Raw genomic sequence first — 18,741 nt, 5'->3', positions numbered from 1 at the left:
ATTGATTGCTTTCTACAGACTCATACAATGCCCAGTTGCTGAGAACAATGCCGGGATAATTCACCGAATATGGAGAAGCTGGGCTGGTTCCTGCATAGAGCCTTCAAACTTTATGTCTAATATTCATGGTACTTGGAAGGCATTTTCCTGTTACCATAGGAGAAAGCTACAAGCATCAACCTGGCTACAAACCCTTTGATCTGCAATGGGAACAAACCACTCTTAAGGGCAGGCTCCATGCCCACTTGTGGATGGTCAACACATAAAGAACTCAGTGGCATCTTTGGAGGGTCATTGTCTCATAATGTTGTGGCAGACAACTTTACTTTTTTTCTTTTTCTTTCTTTTTACCCAACAGGTACGTTAGGTATGTAGTATGATATTCAGTTTTGTGTTTTCCTGGGCTTCTTAAATATCAAAACTAGTGTGTCTCTGCATCTATATGGGTTGTTTTTTAACTTCTGTTTGTATTGTCAAATTCTAATTAGTTCAGTTTTGTTAATTCTTACTGTACTTTCTTTTATTTTTATCATTATTCCCAAGATATGTGTGTATTTTCTAACGTGAGAGAGAAGGAGAAAGATAAAGTATGGGTTTAGGTGGATAGAGAGGTGTGGCAAATCTTGGAGTAGGTCAGGTAGAGTAAATTGTAATCTAGATATATTGTATAAAATCTATTTTTAATATAAGAAAAAAGAAAATAATAAATACTTAACCACTGTGATGAGGCTGTGGAGAATGATCATGACAAATATTGATTCATGATGGAGAAATACACATTGCAACCACAATCAAAAAGACAAATTTCAAGAAACAAACAGGAGAGTTGACTTATATATTGACTTGGGGTAACTGACTTGAAATTTCTAATCAATATGAAGTTCCCAAACAAGACAAAACACATAAATGTCTATTGATATTTTTAGATGAGTTTGGTACTCAGATTTGAATGTGTTATAAAAAAGTTCCTTGACTCCACTGGACACTGATTGAGTGTAGCTGCTCCACTTTATGCATGACTGAATGATCTGGATAGATGTGATACACTAATAACCTTGATTGAGCCCTAGCGTGCTAGGGCCTACTTTCATTCTTTCATCTACTATCTAATAGGCATCATCATTTGAAATCATTTTGAAATATTTTCATGCTATAGTTTCTTTGGACTGGTTTTAGAAAAACTGCCCTAATGAGGTGAGATATTTTCTTCAGCCTTATTCTATGTGGTCTTGAATATAACATGACACCTGGGAATGAGAATAACAATCCTCAATCATATTTTTCAACTTGTGATTCTGTTTTGAACAAGTTCCTCAGATGCAGAGCCCCAGGGTGGAAAGTGTTCCACACTCCTCTAGAGGATTTTAGCAATCTAAGTAGAGACACATTGACGGGGGTGGCGTTCAATTGGGCATTCCAGTCAAGATAAAATATGCTCACATATACATACAAACTTACCAGGTATTCAAACATCCCAAAGTTGAAGCCACCAACTCAACCTCCACTAAGGCTTAGGTCTTTTAATACTTATTAATGATGTTTCTGATGGTTTTTATCTGCCTTATCTTGCTGTTTCCTCAGCTTATGTATTCTTATGACCCTATTTCATGTGCTTTGATGAAGAAATCAAGTCTATTCCAAGAGGGGGATGTCATGATTGCTGCACTGCTCCCTTTTTATTCTTGGCAAAGACAAACCAAAGCCACAGGTCATTATCAGAATGTCAGAATGTGAGTACCTTCTTATATTTACTCATTTTTTTTTGTACTAGGTATCAAGGATATGATGATGAATTCATCAACGCCTGTTGTAGCCTTTCTTCTGAATTCTTTCCCAAATCCATAGGACAGTTCTTAATGCATTTCTTTCACTATTGTTTGGTTTTATAAATTAGTGAAGGACAGATTTTTTGACATTTCTTCCTTAGCTTTTCAAGGATTAATGCTCTCAACTTACTCTAGCATGCTCATCCTTCCCTAGTATGGGATGTAATTGCATAGGATCATGTGATATACACTAAAGTATAATATGAGCCAATTTTCTGAGGTTTGTTATGAGAGTTTACAGCAAGATTTCTGTGCTCAGATGTCCAGTAGATGATTATGTCCCTTTAATCACATGTGCCAATTTCACCTGAGAAACCACTGCTACTTCTGTTCATATATAACAGCAGGCTTAATTCTATAGGGTCCACTTATACATTTCTATGAAATTTATACTTTTACTTCATGTTATGCAATAGTTTAAGCATCTGGAACAGCAATCTCAGAAGGAGAAAGAGAGCAGGCAGTTGTGAGATATTTTTATTTCTGAAATTTATTTGTTTTACTTGGACACATTCATTTCTGCAGGTAATAAAGACACTCAATGCCACTTTTGCAACAGACGTCTGATTTGTAGATGCTTAAGAGTAAATTCACTAGAATTACAGCATTCTGTTTTTGCCTGTGAATGAATAGAGTATTATTGGAATCAGCAATCACTGAAATTCCTGATTAGATGCTAGACTGACAGTTATAGCCCAATATTTGTTAGCATGGAACACGGTTATAAACTGGAGCATCTTTCCAGTTTTAGAAGACTTTTCTTCCTATTATATTTAAGTGATAAGGTATTTGTATGCTTAACTTTATTCAGTTTAACACTTTCCTAAGGTCCCATGCTAAGTTGATTTCAACATTTTCTGAGTTTGAATTTCATATTATTAATGTTTACTTGTAGCACTTTTATTTCTGGTAGCTATTACTGAAAATTATTGTAACTACAGACAAATTAGTAAGGTTATCAGAGATTTCTGGGGCAATTCTTGTAAGACTGCTTAGATAGATTTCAGAGACCTGTGGTTCACGATAGCTATAGTGAGGAATAATTTATTTCATCGAGGGCATATGTGGATATTTAAACACTTATAAAGGTGTTTTTCATGGAGAAAGAGAAAGTATACTCTGGTATGGAATGGATGGTTAGAATCTGTATTCCATGATGATTCTAGTGTCAGTAGTAGTAAATTTTTTAAAAGAATAGACAGGAGTTATTCTGTTAAATAATATTAGAATATTCTTCTAAAAGACAGTTTATTACAACTTAATACTTTGTGAAAGATAACTGAGTGAAATAACTAGAAATAATATGCTATATGGAGTATCTTTTTTATCTAAGACAATTGGGCAGAACAGGAAATTTCCAATACATCCACTGAAATACAAAATTATAGCTCTAGTACAGTCCTGGGAGGCATTAAATATTCTCAGGAATAAACTCTTTTCAAGATCTATAGGCACAATTGTTGTTAGAGGGAAAGTTCATTTATCTTGGTAGCAGAGAATGTACTTGGGTGTTTTCATCTTTGCTTTTCAGTCTCACTACCCCATACACCAATGTGCCCCAGCTGTTTGCTTTCTCCACAAATGCAGAGTTGAATCTAAGATAGAAAAGAATCCACTTCCAATTTTCCAATAATTTATTAAGTATAAATCATTATTAAATGTTTTATTCAGTAGAATAGTACATTTTCAAAGCATAATTTGCAACCTTAATGTTAGATGTGGCAGGAAAGTGCATGGAAACCTCTGGACAATGAAATTATTCCATATATTGCTAATTGCTAACAACATTCACATTGTATGCATATGGAAATCCATTTAAAAAATTATCTTATCCTCTTCTGTAGTGGGTATTTGCTCCACCAATGACCTTGGGCTACCTGGCCCGATAGAGGTGGTGCGTCTTGTCTGCCTACGTGACCTCATAAAAGGGAAGAGACGCTCTCTCTTGGGTGGTAAAGAATGGGTCAGGCAGCATGAAGCAGCTTGTGATCGGTTCCCAGTTTTCCAAAGACTCTGCAATGGGATTAACCATATCCTGTATTCATGAGTGTATTAACTCATTTCACATCCTAATAATTTCCTGAAACCCCTTAAACAAACTCTTGTGGATTTTTCTTACACTCTTCCATTTATCTTGCATTGTTTTAAAAATAAATATTTTCTTTTTAACAATTTATATACTATAATTTCTGGTTTACACAAAAATGTATTCTGTAGAAAGAAAAAAACCTGTTTACTCCTAATACAATGTCTAATTTGTGTTTGTTAGACTTTGTAGCTTCTTAAAGTCAGTATGATCTTATCATATAGTTTGACTTCTGCCTGTGCTGTTGATATATATAATTTACTATATAGAACCTGGAGAAGTGGAAAGAAGGACATCAATGTTTACATGTTTACTTTTAAATTATATTTATTCATTGGGGAGAGGCATTGTTGCAATTTATGTTCTCACAAACAGGATGTAGCATTTTCTGATCCTCAACATTCTTCCAATTTTTTCTCAGTTTTATACTTGCTTTAAAAGCTGGCTTATGATGATAAGTGGTTTTTATTTGTACATTCCTGACAGGTAATGAATTTGAGTAATTGCTGGCATTAATTTAGTAGTCAATTGAATTTATCTTTTATTGAAAATAGATTTTTTTCATACAACATATTCTGATATGTTTCTTTTTTGGAAAATTGTTTATATCTTCAAGCTCTACTTCATTTAGGACTTTATCATGAAATTATTAGATTTTTGCCAAAGACTTTTTCCTTATATGTTGAGAAGATCATTTAATTTTCACATTTATATCCATTTATGTGGATTTTTAATTGACTTATGTATGTTGAACTGATGCTTCATTCTGGAACAAAGCTAACATGATTATGGAGAATGACCTTGATATGTTCCTGTACGTGGTTTGCTAGTATTTTATTGAGAATTTTTACATTTATGTTCATCAGGGATGTTGGTCTGTGTTTATTTTTCTATTGCTGTTGTTGTGTCTTTATCTGCTTTGGATATTAAAGTAATTTGGGCTCCACAGAATGACTTTGAGTATTATTCTGTTTCTATTTTGTAAAAGCACACTGAGAAGTATTAGCTGTAATTCTTCTTTGAAAGTGGGCTATAATTCTGCTGTCAATCCATATGTGCCTGAATGTGGGTTTTGTATATGTTGTTTTTAGATTTTTGTTTTTGTTTATTTTCAGTTAAAGGATTTTTATTACTCTTTCTGTCTTTTTAAAATTAAATTATATAATTTTTTCTTTTATTGAAAATAGATGGCTCATGAGTACTGGCAGCTCTTCCAGAGGACCCAAGTTCAATTCCCAACACCCACATGGTGGCTCACAGCTGTAACTCCAGTTCCAGAGGATCCAACACATTCACACAGACATATATTTCAGGCCAAACACCAATGCACTTAAAAATAAAAGTAAATAAATAATTCTTCTAATGAAGGCGAAAATGGATTCTTTTCTCATAAAATATATCCTGATTTTCCCCTTCCTATACTCCTCCCAGGTTGTCAGTACCTCTTCTCAAGTCCAGATCTACTCCCTTTCTGTTTCTCACTAGAAAAGATCAAGATTCTAAGAGATAGCAACCAAACATAACAAAATTAGATATAATAAGATGAAGAAAAACTAGCATAAGTACAGTGGACAGGACAACCCAACAGGAGGAAAAGAGTCCCAAGAGCAGGTACAAGCATCAGAGACTCGTCTTCAGAGTTAGGATTCCCATACAAATACTAAGCCAATAGCCATAATATATATGCTGAGGGCCTGGTGCAAGCAATCTGGGCCCTGTGCTTACTACTTCAGTCTCTGTGAATCCAAATGATCCTTAGCTTTGTTGATTCAGAGGGTCTTTGCTCTCCTGGTGTCTCCCATACCCTCTGTCTCTTAGAAACTTTCTGCTTCCTCTTCCACAGAATCTCTGAGATCTGATGGGAGGGATTTGATGGAGACCTCCAATTTAGACTCTCTCTCCACATAATGTCTAACTGTGGGTCTCTGCATCAGTTCCCATCGACTGCTGGAGGAAGCCTCTCTGATGATGATTGGATAAGACACTAATCTACAAGTTTAGCAGACTATCATTAGGAATTACCATATTGATTTTTTGAACATTTTTTCCCTCCAGGCCTCTGGGCTATCCAGTATCTAGTTCTTGGTTATACAAGTAGTGTCCTGTCTGGGTTCCTTCTCAGTGGGCCTTAAGTCAACCCATGCATTGCTAGACTACTCTAGCAAGATCAATGCCACCAATGCCTTAGCATATTTTGGAGATAGGATGGATTGTAGTTAAAAGGTTTGAAGCTGGGTTGGTCCACATGTCTCTGTTGGTAGCCTCCAGAGTACCTTTCTATATCAGAGATGGGAACATAGGGGTAAGGACTGCGTGTAAGCGCCAGCTTGGCTTCTGCCTGTTCAATGAGTTGTGTGGTGTTGTCTTTGGCAAAGGAGCCCCACTGTCGATTTGCAGATATCATCCTTTTATCTTAGCATCAGCCTGGATTATATTTCGTGATTTCCATGGGATGTTTTTGGCCCACAACTTAATTGGCAAACACCAGCACATTCCCTCCCCTGGAAACCTTACCTGTCTACAAGAGATGTCCAGTTGAGACTCAGTATCCTCCATTACCAGGAGTCCTCATTAGGATTACCTTCATAGATTACATGAAGTTTCCACTGCACTTGGTTTCCATATTACCCACCAATATCTTTCCAATTCAAGCCTTCTCTCCCTACACTATCTCCCTTTACCTCATCTCCTCCCAAACTGATCACCCCACACTTATACTCACCAACACCAAGTCTACCCATAAAATTTATTTCTCCCTCCCAGGAAAATCCCTCCATCCCCCCAAATCTCTTCAAACTTCTCATGGTCTAGTTATTATAGTTTGGTTATAATTTTCTTAACAGATAATATCCATTTATAAGTGAATACATTTTATATTTGTCTTTCTAGGTTTGGGTTACCTCATTTAGAATATTTTCTAGTTCCACCCACTTGCCTGTTAATCCATGATGTAATTTTTCTTTTTCCTTTTCTTTTTCTTTGTTTTTCTTTTCCAGACAGGGTTTCTCTGTGTAGCCATGGCTCTCCTAGAACTTACTCTTTAGATTAGGCTGGGCTCTAACTCAGAGATCTGCCTGCTTCTACATCCTGAGTGCTGGGACTAAAAGCTTGTATTACCACCACCCATCTTTAATATCTTTTTAAAAAGTACCTGAGTGATACTCTTATAATTTTTGCTGTGAACATACCCTTTAACTGCTGAGTCATCTCTCCAGCTGAACCTCTTAAACTTTACTCTTTTATGTGTATAGATGCATGTCTGTGTAGTGGCCTTGGAAACCAGAAGATGTTGGAATTCCCTAGTGTTACAGATGGCTGTGAACCACCATGTGGTACTGGAAGTTGAATTCATGTCCTCTGAAAGAGGAGCCAGTGCTTTTAACCATTAATTCATCTCTCTAGCTCCTGAGTAATAGTCACTGTGTAAATAAACAACATTTTCTCTATCTCTTCTTTGGGTAAGGGTCATCTAGGTTGTTTCTAGTTTCTGGCAATTGTGAATAAAGCCACAATAAATATAGATGAGCAATTGTCCTGGTAATAGGATGGAGTGTCCTTTTTGTTTATGTTCAAGATTAGTATAGCTGGATCTTGAGGTAGAAAAGTTCCCAGTTGTCTGAGAAACCACCCTATTAGTTTCCATAGTGGCTATATGAGTTTACATTTCCACCAGTAATGGAGGAGTATTCCTCTTGTTCCATCCTTTCCAGCATGAACTGTGACTTGTGTTATTGAACTTAACCATTCAATGGTGTAGGATGGAATCTCAAAGTAGTTTTGACTTGCATTTCCCTGATGGCTAAAGATGCTAAACCTTTAGTTAAGTATTTCTCATCAATTTGAGATTTTCCTAATGAGAATTCTCTGTTTAGATCACACCCCATTTTATGACTGGATTATTTGGGTTTTTTTTTGAGCTTTACTTTGTTGTGTTGTTTATATATTTACTGTATTATTCCACTATCGGATGTGGAGTTGGTAAAAATATTTTCCCAATCCGTAGGCTGCTGTTTTGTCCAGATTGACTGTGTCCTTTGACTTATAGAAGTTTTTCAGTTTCATGAGTTCTCATTTATTAAATGTTAATCTTAGTTCCAAAACTATTAATGTTCTTCTATTCAGAAGATCATGTCCAGTGCCAATGCATTCATGAATATTCCCTATTTTCCCTTTGATCAGGTTCAGTGTACACGGTTTTATGTTGAAATATTTGATCAACTTGGGATTGACTTTTGTACAGGGTAATGGATGGTAACCTATTTATATTTATCTACATGGAGACATGTAGTTTGACAGAAACATTGGTTTCAGATACTGTCTTTTTAAAAATGTGTATTTTTGACTTCTGTATCAAAAAATCACGTGTCTATATGTGTGGATTTATATCTCAGGCTTTAATTCAGTTCCATTAAACAGTGTGTCAATTTTTGTGCCAATTGCATGCCATACGGAATGCTATATAGTTCTGTAATACAACTTGAAATTATGAATGGTAGACCATACATTAATGTTCAAGATTGTTTTATTTACCCTGCTTTTTATATGAAGTTGTGAATTGTCATTTCAATATTTGTGCAGAATTGCATTGGCATTTTAATGGAGATTTTATTGAAGATATGTATATTCCTTTTGGTATGGTGGCCATTTTTACTACATTAATTCTACTGATCCATGAGCATGGGAGATCTTTTTTTTTTTTTTTTTATTTTACAACACCATTCAGTTCAACATAATAGCCACAGATTCCCCTGTTCTCCCCCTCTCGTCCCCCCTCTTCCTCCCCCCAGCCCACCCCCCATTCCCACCTCCTCCAGATCAAGGTCTCCCCCGAGGACCGGGGTCGACCTGGTAGACTCAGTCCAGGCAGATCCAGTCCCCCCCTCCCAGACCGAGCCAAGCGTCCCTGCATAGGTCCCAGGATTCAAACAGCCAACTCATGCAACGAGCCCAGGACCCGGCACCAACGCACAGCTGCCTTCCAAACAGATGAAGCCAAATGACTGTCTCACCCATTCAGGGGGCCTGATCCAGTTGGGGGCCCCTCAGCCTTTGGTTCATAGATCCTGTGCTTCCATTCATTTGGTTATTTGTCCATAGGAGATCTTTTTTATCTTCAATGACTTGAAGTTTTTTTTTTTTTTTTAATCATACATCTTTCCCTTGCTTGGTTAGGTATTGCTATCTGGAGGGCCACCGTATAGGCAGAACTAGCATATGCAAAAAAAAAAAAAAAAAATCCATGAATGCAGTGGGGGCTAGACTTTTTCTGAGGGATAATAGGAGAAAAGCACTCATGCATTCTGATGGTAACTTTCTCTTTTACTTCATCTTAAAAAATCCTCTCTGAAAATCTTTCTTGCTCTCTCTCCTGCCTAGCTATTCATCTGCTCTCCTCAGCTCCCTCTACACACACACACACACACACACACACACACACACACACACACACACACACACGCACACACACTCTTCCACGGACTCCCACACACTCTTCCACGGACTCCCAAACACTCACTTACTCTGCTCAGCTTTTTACACAGAAACTCTCTACATAGCTCTACCCAGAACCCCCCACCGCCAACACACACACTCACTAGAGCCAAACTCTGGACAATTGTATGTTACATTTTTAGGGTCTGACCCATTCTTATAATACATGATAAGTCACCCAGTTTTACTCAGGCTAGGGAGGTGACATTGAATGACCAATAGGTGATACTTGTCTGTGCATGTAGCTCTTACCCAGACAGAAAGTGCCATTGAAACTCAGGACTTAAAAATAACAGAGCCAGGTGTGGTGGTCCATGCCTTTATTCCCATCACTTGGGAGGTAGAGGCAGGTGGATCTCTGAGTTTGAGGCCAGTTTGAGAGTGAGTTCCAGGACAGGCTCCAACGCTATACAGAGAAACTCTGTGTAGCTTTGAAAAACAAAAACAAAAACAAAAACAAAAACAGCAACAGTTAGTTGGTTGAACCTTGAATGGTAGGGATATGTGCAGAAAGTCAGTTACTGTGTGGGATTATATCTACCAGAGTTGCTTCATGTCTGACCTCGATTCAGCAAAAAGCACCTGGGAATTTGTCTTTGTGTATTCTCCGCAGGGGCAGCTAGTCTGTTTTGAATTTGATCTGAAGTCTAAAATTAGCTGTACTTGAGACTGAAAATACTGTTACTTTCCTGTATCAGCTATGAAAAATATTCTAGTATTATTTCTCTTCATCAGAATTATACAGTTTAAGCAGAATTCATCTTCCTGACCACCCACAGCTATATGTGTACCCAACATGGAATATTTGCATGAGATAACCAAACCACAAACCAGTGGGGAGAATACCCATGACAGTTATTGTGGAAGAAATGTAGTGGCACAGGAGTGAAATTACAGACATAAGCAACCAGTCATTTACAGTCAGTAACTCCATGGCTTTGCCAAGTGGGTCTCCCCATGAGAGAATTATTCATCTGGTGGATCGACCTGTTGAACACTATTTGTTACCTGCTATATATTCCCATGGCCCTTGGCAGTTAGGCTTTGACCATGATATTTTGTATTATTTGAGGCCATTATGAAATGTGTTATTTCACTGATTTCTTTATATGTCCATTTTTGCCATTTGTGTATAGGAGGCTATTTATTTATTTTCATTGATCTTGTATGCAGCCACTTTTCTGAAAGTATTTATCAGCTATGGGATTTTTTGGTGAATTTTAAAGTCATTTATGTATATGATCATATCATCTGCAAATAATGATACTTTGACTTCTTCCTTTTCCCTTTAATCTCCTCCAGTTGTCTTATTGCTCTAACTAAAAATCGAAGTACTATATTGAATAGATATGGGGAGCGTAGAAAACTTTGTCTCAATAATGATTTTACTGGAAGTGCTTTGTGTTTCTCTCCATTTAATTTGATGTTGGTTACCGGCTTGATTTAAAATGGCCTTTAGTATGTTTAGATATATCCCCTGTATCCCTACTCTTTCTAGGACTTTTATAATGAATTTGTGTTGACAAATGTCAGAGGCCTTTTCTAAATGCAGTGCAATTGTTGTGTTTTGGTTTCAGTTTGATTACATAGTGGATTACATTTGATTTTCAAATATTAACCATTCCTGTATCTCTAGGATGAAGCATACTTGATCATGATAGATGATCTTTTTATGTCTTCTCATATTCAGTTTGCATATTTTTTGAATCCATGTTCATAAGAGAAATTGGGCTGTAATTCTAATTTTTTTGTTAAATGTCTATGTATTAGAGTAACTGTGATGAATTGGCAATGAATGATTTGGGCAATGTTCCTTCTGTTTCTGTTGTGTGGAGTCACTTGAGAAGTATTGGCATTAACTCTTTGAAATTCTGGTAGACTTCTGTACTAAACCCTTCTGGCCCTGGGTGTTTTGTTTGTTTGTTTGTTTTGTTTTGAGACATATTTACTGCTTCTTTTTCCTGAGGGGTTATAGGTCTATTGAACTTTTTTTTATCTGATCTTGATTCAACTTTGGTATGTAATATCTACTGAGAACATTATCCATTTCTATTAGGTTTTCAAATTTTGTGGAGTTTAGGTTTTTAAATATGTACTTATGAGTCTCACAATTTTCTCAGTGTCTGTTGTTATGTCCCTCCTTTCTTTCTGCTTTTTTAAAGTTTAGATGTACTTTCTTGGCCTTTTATTTAGTTTGGATAATGGCTGCCTATCTTTTTTATTTTCCAAAAGAACCAACTCTTTGTTTCATTGATATTTGTGTTCATTGATTTTTAGCTCTTAGTTTACTCACTTTTTGCAGTTTACTCCTCTTGGATGTGATTACATCTTATTCTTTTAGAGCTGTCAGGTGTTCTCTTAAGTTGCTGGTATGAGATCTTAGCATTTTTTTGTTTTATAGGCACTTAGTGCTAAGAACATTCCTCTTAGTGCCACTTTTAGTGTGTTCAATAAGTGTGGCTGCATTATATATTCACTTTCATTGAATTCTAGAATGCCCTTAATTTCTTTATTTCTGTCTTGACCCGTTTTTCATTTAGTAGGGAGATATTCAGTTTTCATGAGTTCATAAGCATTTTTGTTTCTGTTGTTGGTATTCACCTTTAATCCATGGTGTTCTGATAGGATTCAGGGAGTTATTTCAATTTTCTTGCATCTTTTGAGATATGCTTTGTTACCGAGCATGTTGGTAAATTTGGTGAAAGTTCCATTAGGTGATGAGAACAAGATATATTCTTTTGTGTTTTATGAAATTTTCTGTAAGTATCATTAATTAGGTCCATTTGGTTTATAGTATGTATTATCTCCAATATCATTCTTCTATTGTATTTTCAATGTCTGATATTCCCACCTCCAACTTTTGTATTCTACTGTTGAAGCTTGTGTTTGTAGTTCCTGTTTGAATTCCTAAATTATTCAGTTCCAGAATTCCCTCAGTCTGGATTTTCTTTGTTAATCCTGTTTACAATTTCAGGTCTTGAATCATTTTATTTATTTCCTTACTCTGATTTTCCCCTGAATTTCTGTAAAGGATTTATTAAATTTGCTCTATATGGATTTTTATAGTATTCATAAAGGCTGTTTTAAAGTCTTTTCCTTGCATTCAGCTATGTTGTTGTATTCAAGTCCTGCTTTTTGGAGGGTAGTTGGGCTCTAGTGATTGTGTTTTTACACTGTCTGTTATTGCTTGTGTTTTTACACTGGCATCTCAGCTTCTGGGTTTGGAATAATTTTTAGGTCTAGGTGCTGAACCTGGATATGTCTTTGTTGAGTGGGTGATTTGTCCCTTGGTTTCTGTTTACTGTCTGGTGTTTGAGAGTGTATTGATTGTTTCTTGTCCATTTTCCTGGCCTATTCTGCTGGTGGGTTCCCAGGGATGGCTGCTGGGTATTGCAGGCTGGGATACTGAGTTGGAGAAAGGATGTCTGGAGAAGATCACAGTGGGGATGTGATCAGAGAGAAAAGTGAAAGGACATTAGGTTTTCTGCTACAGAGCTGCATATGAGACTGGGGGCATTGCATCTCAGAAAAGGTAGGGAAGGTATGGGTCCTACCTTTAAGCCTACTTGTTGCCCTGGACAGAGCACCCCTTGGGTTAGCAGGCAATGTCTACCAGAGTTGGGGTCTGTATCTGTTGGGGGAGGGATGATAGAATGGGTGTCTGTGGAATCCAGAGATGTTGTGGGAAATTTTGAAGGAAGGCTGAAACTGGTGTTCTGTTGCTGTTCTAGGAACAAGACTGAGAGGTTGGATTTGGGAAAACACGCAGAGAAGAGGTCTGTGGGCAGCCTACTTGGTCTACTGAGCTACTGTTCTCATCTCAGTTCAGTCTGGATCCATTATTCTGTATATGAGCACTAATGTTCTGTCTTCTCATTGAGTCATTCTAATTGCATGGCTGTCCTGTGCCATGGATGATTGATTGATAAATAAAGCTGATTGGCCAGTAGCCAGGCAGGAAGTATAGGTGGGACAAGGAGAGAGGAGAATTCTGGAAGTGGAAGGCTGAGGGAGAGAGATGCTGCCAGCCACCACGATGAGAAGCAGATGTTAAAATACCGGTAAGCCACTAGCTATGTGGCAACTTATAGATTAATAGAAATGGGTTAAGATATAAGAATAGTTAGCAAGAAGCCTGCCATGGCCATACAGTTTGTAAGCAATGTAAGTCTCTGTGTGTTTACTTGGTTGGGTCTGAGTGGCTGCGGGACTGGCGGGTGAGAGAGATTTGTCCTGACTGTGGGCCAGGCAGGACCAGAAAAACTCTAGCTACAGTCCTGTCAGCTTTTACATTAGGATACTGAGTTTTTCAATTCCATCTTTATTTCAGCTAATGTTCTCTTCAATATATATATTGAATGTATATATACATTCTTCATAGTATGTATATATCAGTTCTTATATCCCAAATTATCTCTGTCATTTTATTCATTTATTTATTAATTAATGTATTTATATCTTCTTGAATGTCACTCAGTCATTATTATTATATTCTTAGAGTTCAATGAAATGTATGTTAGTATCCTTTTAAAATTCTTTTAACAGTGTATTACTGCTAACTTTAAAATCTTTGCCTTGTGGTTCATTTAGGTACTTCTCACAAGAGAACACTTCCATAATACTTGATAGTTTAATGGTTCTTAGCAATTATTTCTTCTCCTCTTCTTCTTCCTCCTCCTCCTCCTTCTCCTCCTTCTTTTTGTTTTTGACATTGGCATACACACTTCTTTGTTTGTGTGTCTGATGTGAGAATATTGTTTTCTTAGATTGGAGCAGTTCAGATCTGTGAACTGAAATGGTTAACCAGTTAAGGCTGGTAGGTGATCTGTTTAATTGGATTGGGCAAAAATAGCACCCAAAACATGGGTCTGGAGCTAGGCCTGATTTTCAAGAGATGGCAGTGGGAAGAGGGAAGGATACGGAAGGAAAAAACTTCTCACCAGTCAATTGCAGCTCTTGAACTAAGTGAGTTCAAAGGTCAAGTATACCTAATGAGGCTTCTATATGGTAGACATAGCTGCAAGCAAAGTGGAGTTGGGAGAGGATGGAGAGAGGATGTGAAAGGGAAGGAGGTACTTAAGCAACAAAGTTAGTTTACAAATAATAATGGATAGATGCAATATCATTTCTTGGTTTCTATATTTCTCTATACATTTTTCTCAAAATATGCACTGTAATAACATTTAATATTTTTGATAACAGTTAAATTTTTCATTGTTGTTTGTTAGATTATTGAGAAACTATTAGGAGGACTTGACAATGAACAATTTCTTGGCAATTCTGTTATATTATTGGCCATAACACAACTCCATAGTTCCCATTGATATCCCAGGTAAGCAGTCTCATTTTCTACAAAGTAATACATTCCTCACAGCCTTCTGTATTCTTTAGACCTCAATTTTACAGCATATCTTGTGGCTAAGGAAATTCAGAAACATAATAAACAGGAAAAATGTTACAATGTACCTTTCAGTGTCATTATTTTTTGCTGGATACTAAAATAAAGACATTATTATTGACATTGAACTCATGTGAAATTTCAGTGATACTACATCAATAGTGTGCTTCATATAGTACACAATGCCAGATCTCCTAGATACTGAGGAATCCAGAGCAGGGACATTCCTGACAGGACAACATTTCTTTTCTTCTCACCACCTTAGTATGGTTTTATCTTAGTATCTTAGTATTTTATTTCATTATTGAAAAGAATTATTAATACAATGTCTTCTGATAATGGTTTTCCCTCCCCCATCTTTTCCCAGGTCCTGTCCAAAATCTATCTATCTGTCTGTCTGTTTGTCTCTCTCTTTAAAAAACTAATAGGCATATGAAAATACAAATGAGGTTAAAACAAATCAAACAAAGGAATGGAAAAAAAGATGCAAGGAAGACATAATACACATGAAGAAACAAACACATGCTTACACACACACACACACACACACACACACACACACACCTCATAAAAATCAGAAAGCATTATGTATAAGCAAAAGTCTAGTAACATAAAAAGTGCAAATTTACCAGGATTTACACTGTCTTGGTCATCTCCTGCTGGCCATGGGGCCTGTCTACAAGTATGGTTTATATACCAAGTGAGAGTCCATTTGGAAAAAATAATTTTCCTTTGTGTGTGGTTATCAAATTGGGATAACTTCTGGATTAAGGATGAGGACTCATATCTCCCTCCCCTCTCAGTCCTGGCATCCTATCTGTGCAGGGACCTGTGCATGCTGCACAGTCTCTTTGATTTCGTATGTGCATCAGCCCTGCCTCCTCCTCTACATACTTCTCTGAGCCCTAATAATAGGGATTGATGAAAATACCCCATTTATGTCTTAGTGTTCTAAGATTTCTTCCTCTCTGAGCATTGACTAGTTGTGATTGCCTGTATTTTTTCCCCATCTAACTGCAGGAGGAGGCTTTTTTGATGATGGCTGGACCATTGACCTATGCGTATAGCAGAGTGTCATTAGGAGTCACAGATTTCTAATTTCCTTTAGCAGAACAATAGTATTGTGTTTTCTCATAGGTCCATGTCCTATTTAATGTCAGATCTTAACTATCCAAGTAGTGCCAGGCATAGGTTCCCTCTCATGAAGTGAGACTTAAATTTGATAAGACAGTGTTTGCTTACTGTGGATTTCTTTTAATAATGGCTCCTATAGGCTCATAGGTCTAATTGCTTGGTTGCCAGTGCATGGAACTGGTTTCCAAGGAATAGTAGGTATGGTCTAGCTGGAGTTAATATGGCCTTGATGGAGTTACAACATTTTTAGATGGGGCGTGTCGCTGGGGCTGGACTTTGTGATTTCAAAAGTGCTTGCCGCGCTGGGAGTCTAATTAGCGAGAAAGAGGAGGGTTTATATGAGCGAGAATTGTTGAAACCAAGGTTGGATAAAGCACAGGGACAAATAACCAAATGAATGGAAACACATGAACTATGAACCAAAGGCTGAGGGGCCCCCAACTGGATCAGGCCCTCTGAATAGGTGAGACAGTTGATTGGCTTGATCTGTTTGGGAGGCATCTAGGCAGTGGTACCAGGTCCTGGGCTCATTGCATGAGTTAGCTGTTTGAAACCTGGGACTTATGAAGGGACGCTTGGTTCAATCTGGGAGGAGGGGACTGGACTTGCCTGGACTGAGTCTATCAGGTCAATCTCAGTCCTCAGAGGAGGCCTTGCTCTGGAGGAGGTGGGAATGGGGGTGGGCTGGGGGGAAGGGAAGGGGGCCAGGAAGGGGGAGAACAAGGGAATCTGTGGCTGTTATATAGAACTGGATAGTATTATAAAATAAAATAAAATAAAATAATAATAATAAAAAAAGTGCTTGTCATGCCCAGTCTCTCAATGCCTATGGAATAATATGTATCTCTCAGATACTGTTCCAGTACTATACCTGCCTTCCCGAGGCCATATTACCCCACATAATGATAATGGACTAACATTGTGAAATTGTAGACTTCAAAATATTAAATCCTACAGTTAAATGCTTTCTTCAATAATTTGCCTTGGTCATGGGATATCTTCATAGCAATTAACTAAGAGAATTACTTCAATAATACTTGCGCTAATATTACACAGGCATATCATGTAGGCATCTCACTATTGTGGACACAGGTTTGTAACTGGATTTATAGTTACCTTTTTTTCTTGGTTGGTGTACAGAGTACCTTCCAGTAACATGAACACTAGTCAGTAGGGCTGAAGGCACTAGTTAGGCACAACTTGCCTACTCTGTATTCAGTTAGATATGTGGATGTATTCAGCAATAGGGCTTTACCATTAGTTTGTAGAGTGCAATAATCTTGGCAATAGCCTGAATTATTTTTTTTTGGGGGGGGGAGTTCTATTGGCCTATTTGGCAAAAAACTCAAATATATGTAACCAATTCTTGGAACTGGAAGTTTCATTTGGGGGCAAGAGATGTCTAGTTGGGTCTTTCTCCCCCATATTATTTGGTAATTCCATTGACATTATTTTTATATGTATTTTAAGATATTTATTAGTTTTCCATACAATCCCCACATTGTCCCTTAGTTTTTCCTGCCCCTCCCTTCATTCCATTTTGTATCTCAATATTCCATTTTCTTCCCTTTGGATTTTCTTGTTACAGTCTCCCCAAATGTTTCTCCATAACTATATTCTATTTCCTGTCCCTAGGGAGATGCTCTATAGCTTGTCTCTGTGGTTGTACATATTTTTGTGTCTACAGAATGCCTTTGGAAGGCTAAAAATCTAAAATCTACATTAAGTGATACATACTACATTTGTCTTTTCTGCTGAGTTACATCACACTTGTATTTTTTCTAGCTCCTTCTGTTTACCTGTGAATTTCCTAACTTTGTTGTGTTAAACATCTGAGTAACATTCCACGTATAAATGTTTCACATTTTCCTTGGCCATCCATTGACTGGCATCTGGGCTGCTTTCATATGTTGACTATTATGAATGGAGTGGAAGTGGACATGGTTATGCAAGTGTCACTGCAGTCTGATGGAGAGTCCTTTGGGCATCTTCCCAAGAGTGGTATGGCTGGACTTTGAGGGATATCTAGTCCCTGATTCCTGGGGAATCTGCACAGCTTCTACAATGATTTATTAATTCACACATTTAAGAGTAATGGATAAGTGTTCCACTTTCCCCACGTCTTTGTCTATATGAGCTGCCATTTGTGTTATTTTCTTGCTGATTCTGACTGGATTAAAATTAAATCTGTTTCTAAAAAAAATTGTTCTTTTCTCATATAATAATACTGACTGCAGCCTCCCCTCCTTCCACTCTTCCCACTCTCTCTTACCTCCCCTCTCCCCTACATTCACGTCTACTCCATTTCCCTTCAGAAAAGAGAAGGCCTCCCAGTGATATCAACATAACATGGCATAACAAGGTGCAACAAGACTAAGCAAAAAACCTCATATCAAGGCTGGATGAAGCTACATGGTAGGAATAAATGTTCCCACAAACAGGCAAAAGAGCCAGAGACACCCCCACTCCTATTGTTAGGAGTCCATCAAAAACCCTAAGCTAAACTGTCACAGAATGTATGCACAGGGCCTTGTGCAGATTCATTCAGGTTCTGTGGTTGCTGCTTCAGTCTCTGGGAGCCGTAATATTTAGTTGATCTCATGTTCCATGTTCTCCTGGTTTCCTTGATATTTCTAACTCCTACAATCCTCCCTCCCCTTCTTCTGCCTGATTCCCTTAGCTCCACTTAATGTTTGGATGTGGGTATCTGTTTCTGATCTCATCTGCTTCTGGAGGAACCATTTGATTATACTGGGGCCACGCACTGATTCTATGAGTATAGGAGCATATTAGAAATCATTTCATTG

General features: G+C 37.5%; 1 protein-coding gene across 1 annotated transcript in view; it reads left to right on the top strand.

The window, feature by feature from the left end:
- Window positions 1–1,533: 1,533 nt before the first annotated feature.
- Window positions 1,534–18,741, top strand: part of LOC114709607 (vomeronasal type-2 receptor 116-like) — a 60,586-nt gene continuing 43,378 nt past the window's right edge. Inside the window, exon 1 of the mRNA XM_028893544.1 lies at window positions 1,534–1,730. Coding sequence (XP_028749377.1) covers window positions 1,534–1,730 — 197 coding nt within the window. The remainder of the gene's footprint in view (window positions 1,731–18,741) is intronic.

The sequence above is a fragment of the Peromyscus leucopus genome, chromosome 17 (assembly GCF_004664715.2).
Source record: "Peromyscus leucopus breed LL Stock chromosome 17, UCI_PerLeu_2.1, whole genome shotgun sequence".
Taxonomy (NCBI): Eukaryota; Metazoa; Chordata; class Mammalia; order Rodentia; family Cricetidae; genus Peromyscus; species Peromyscus leucopus.
The sequence above is the reverse complement of the archived record's forward strand: the minus strand, read 5'-3'. Positions and strand labels throughout refer to the sequence as shown.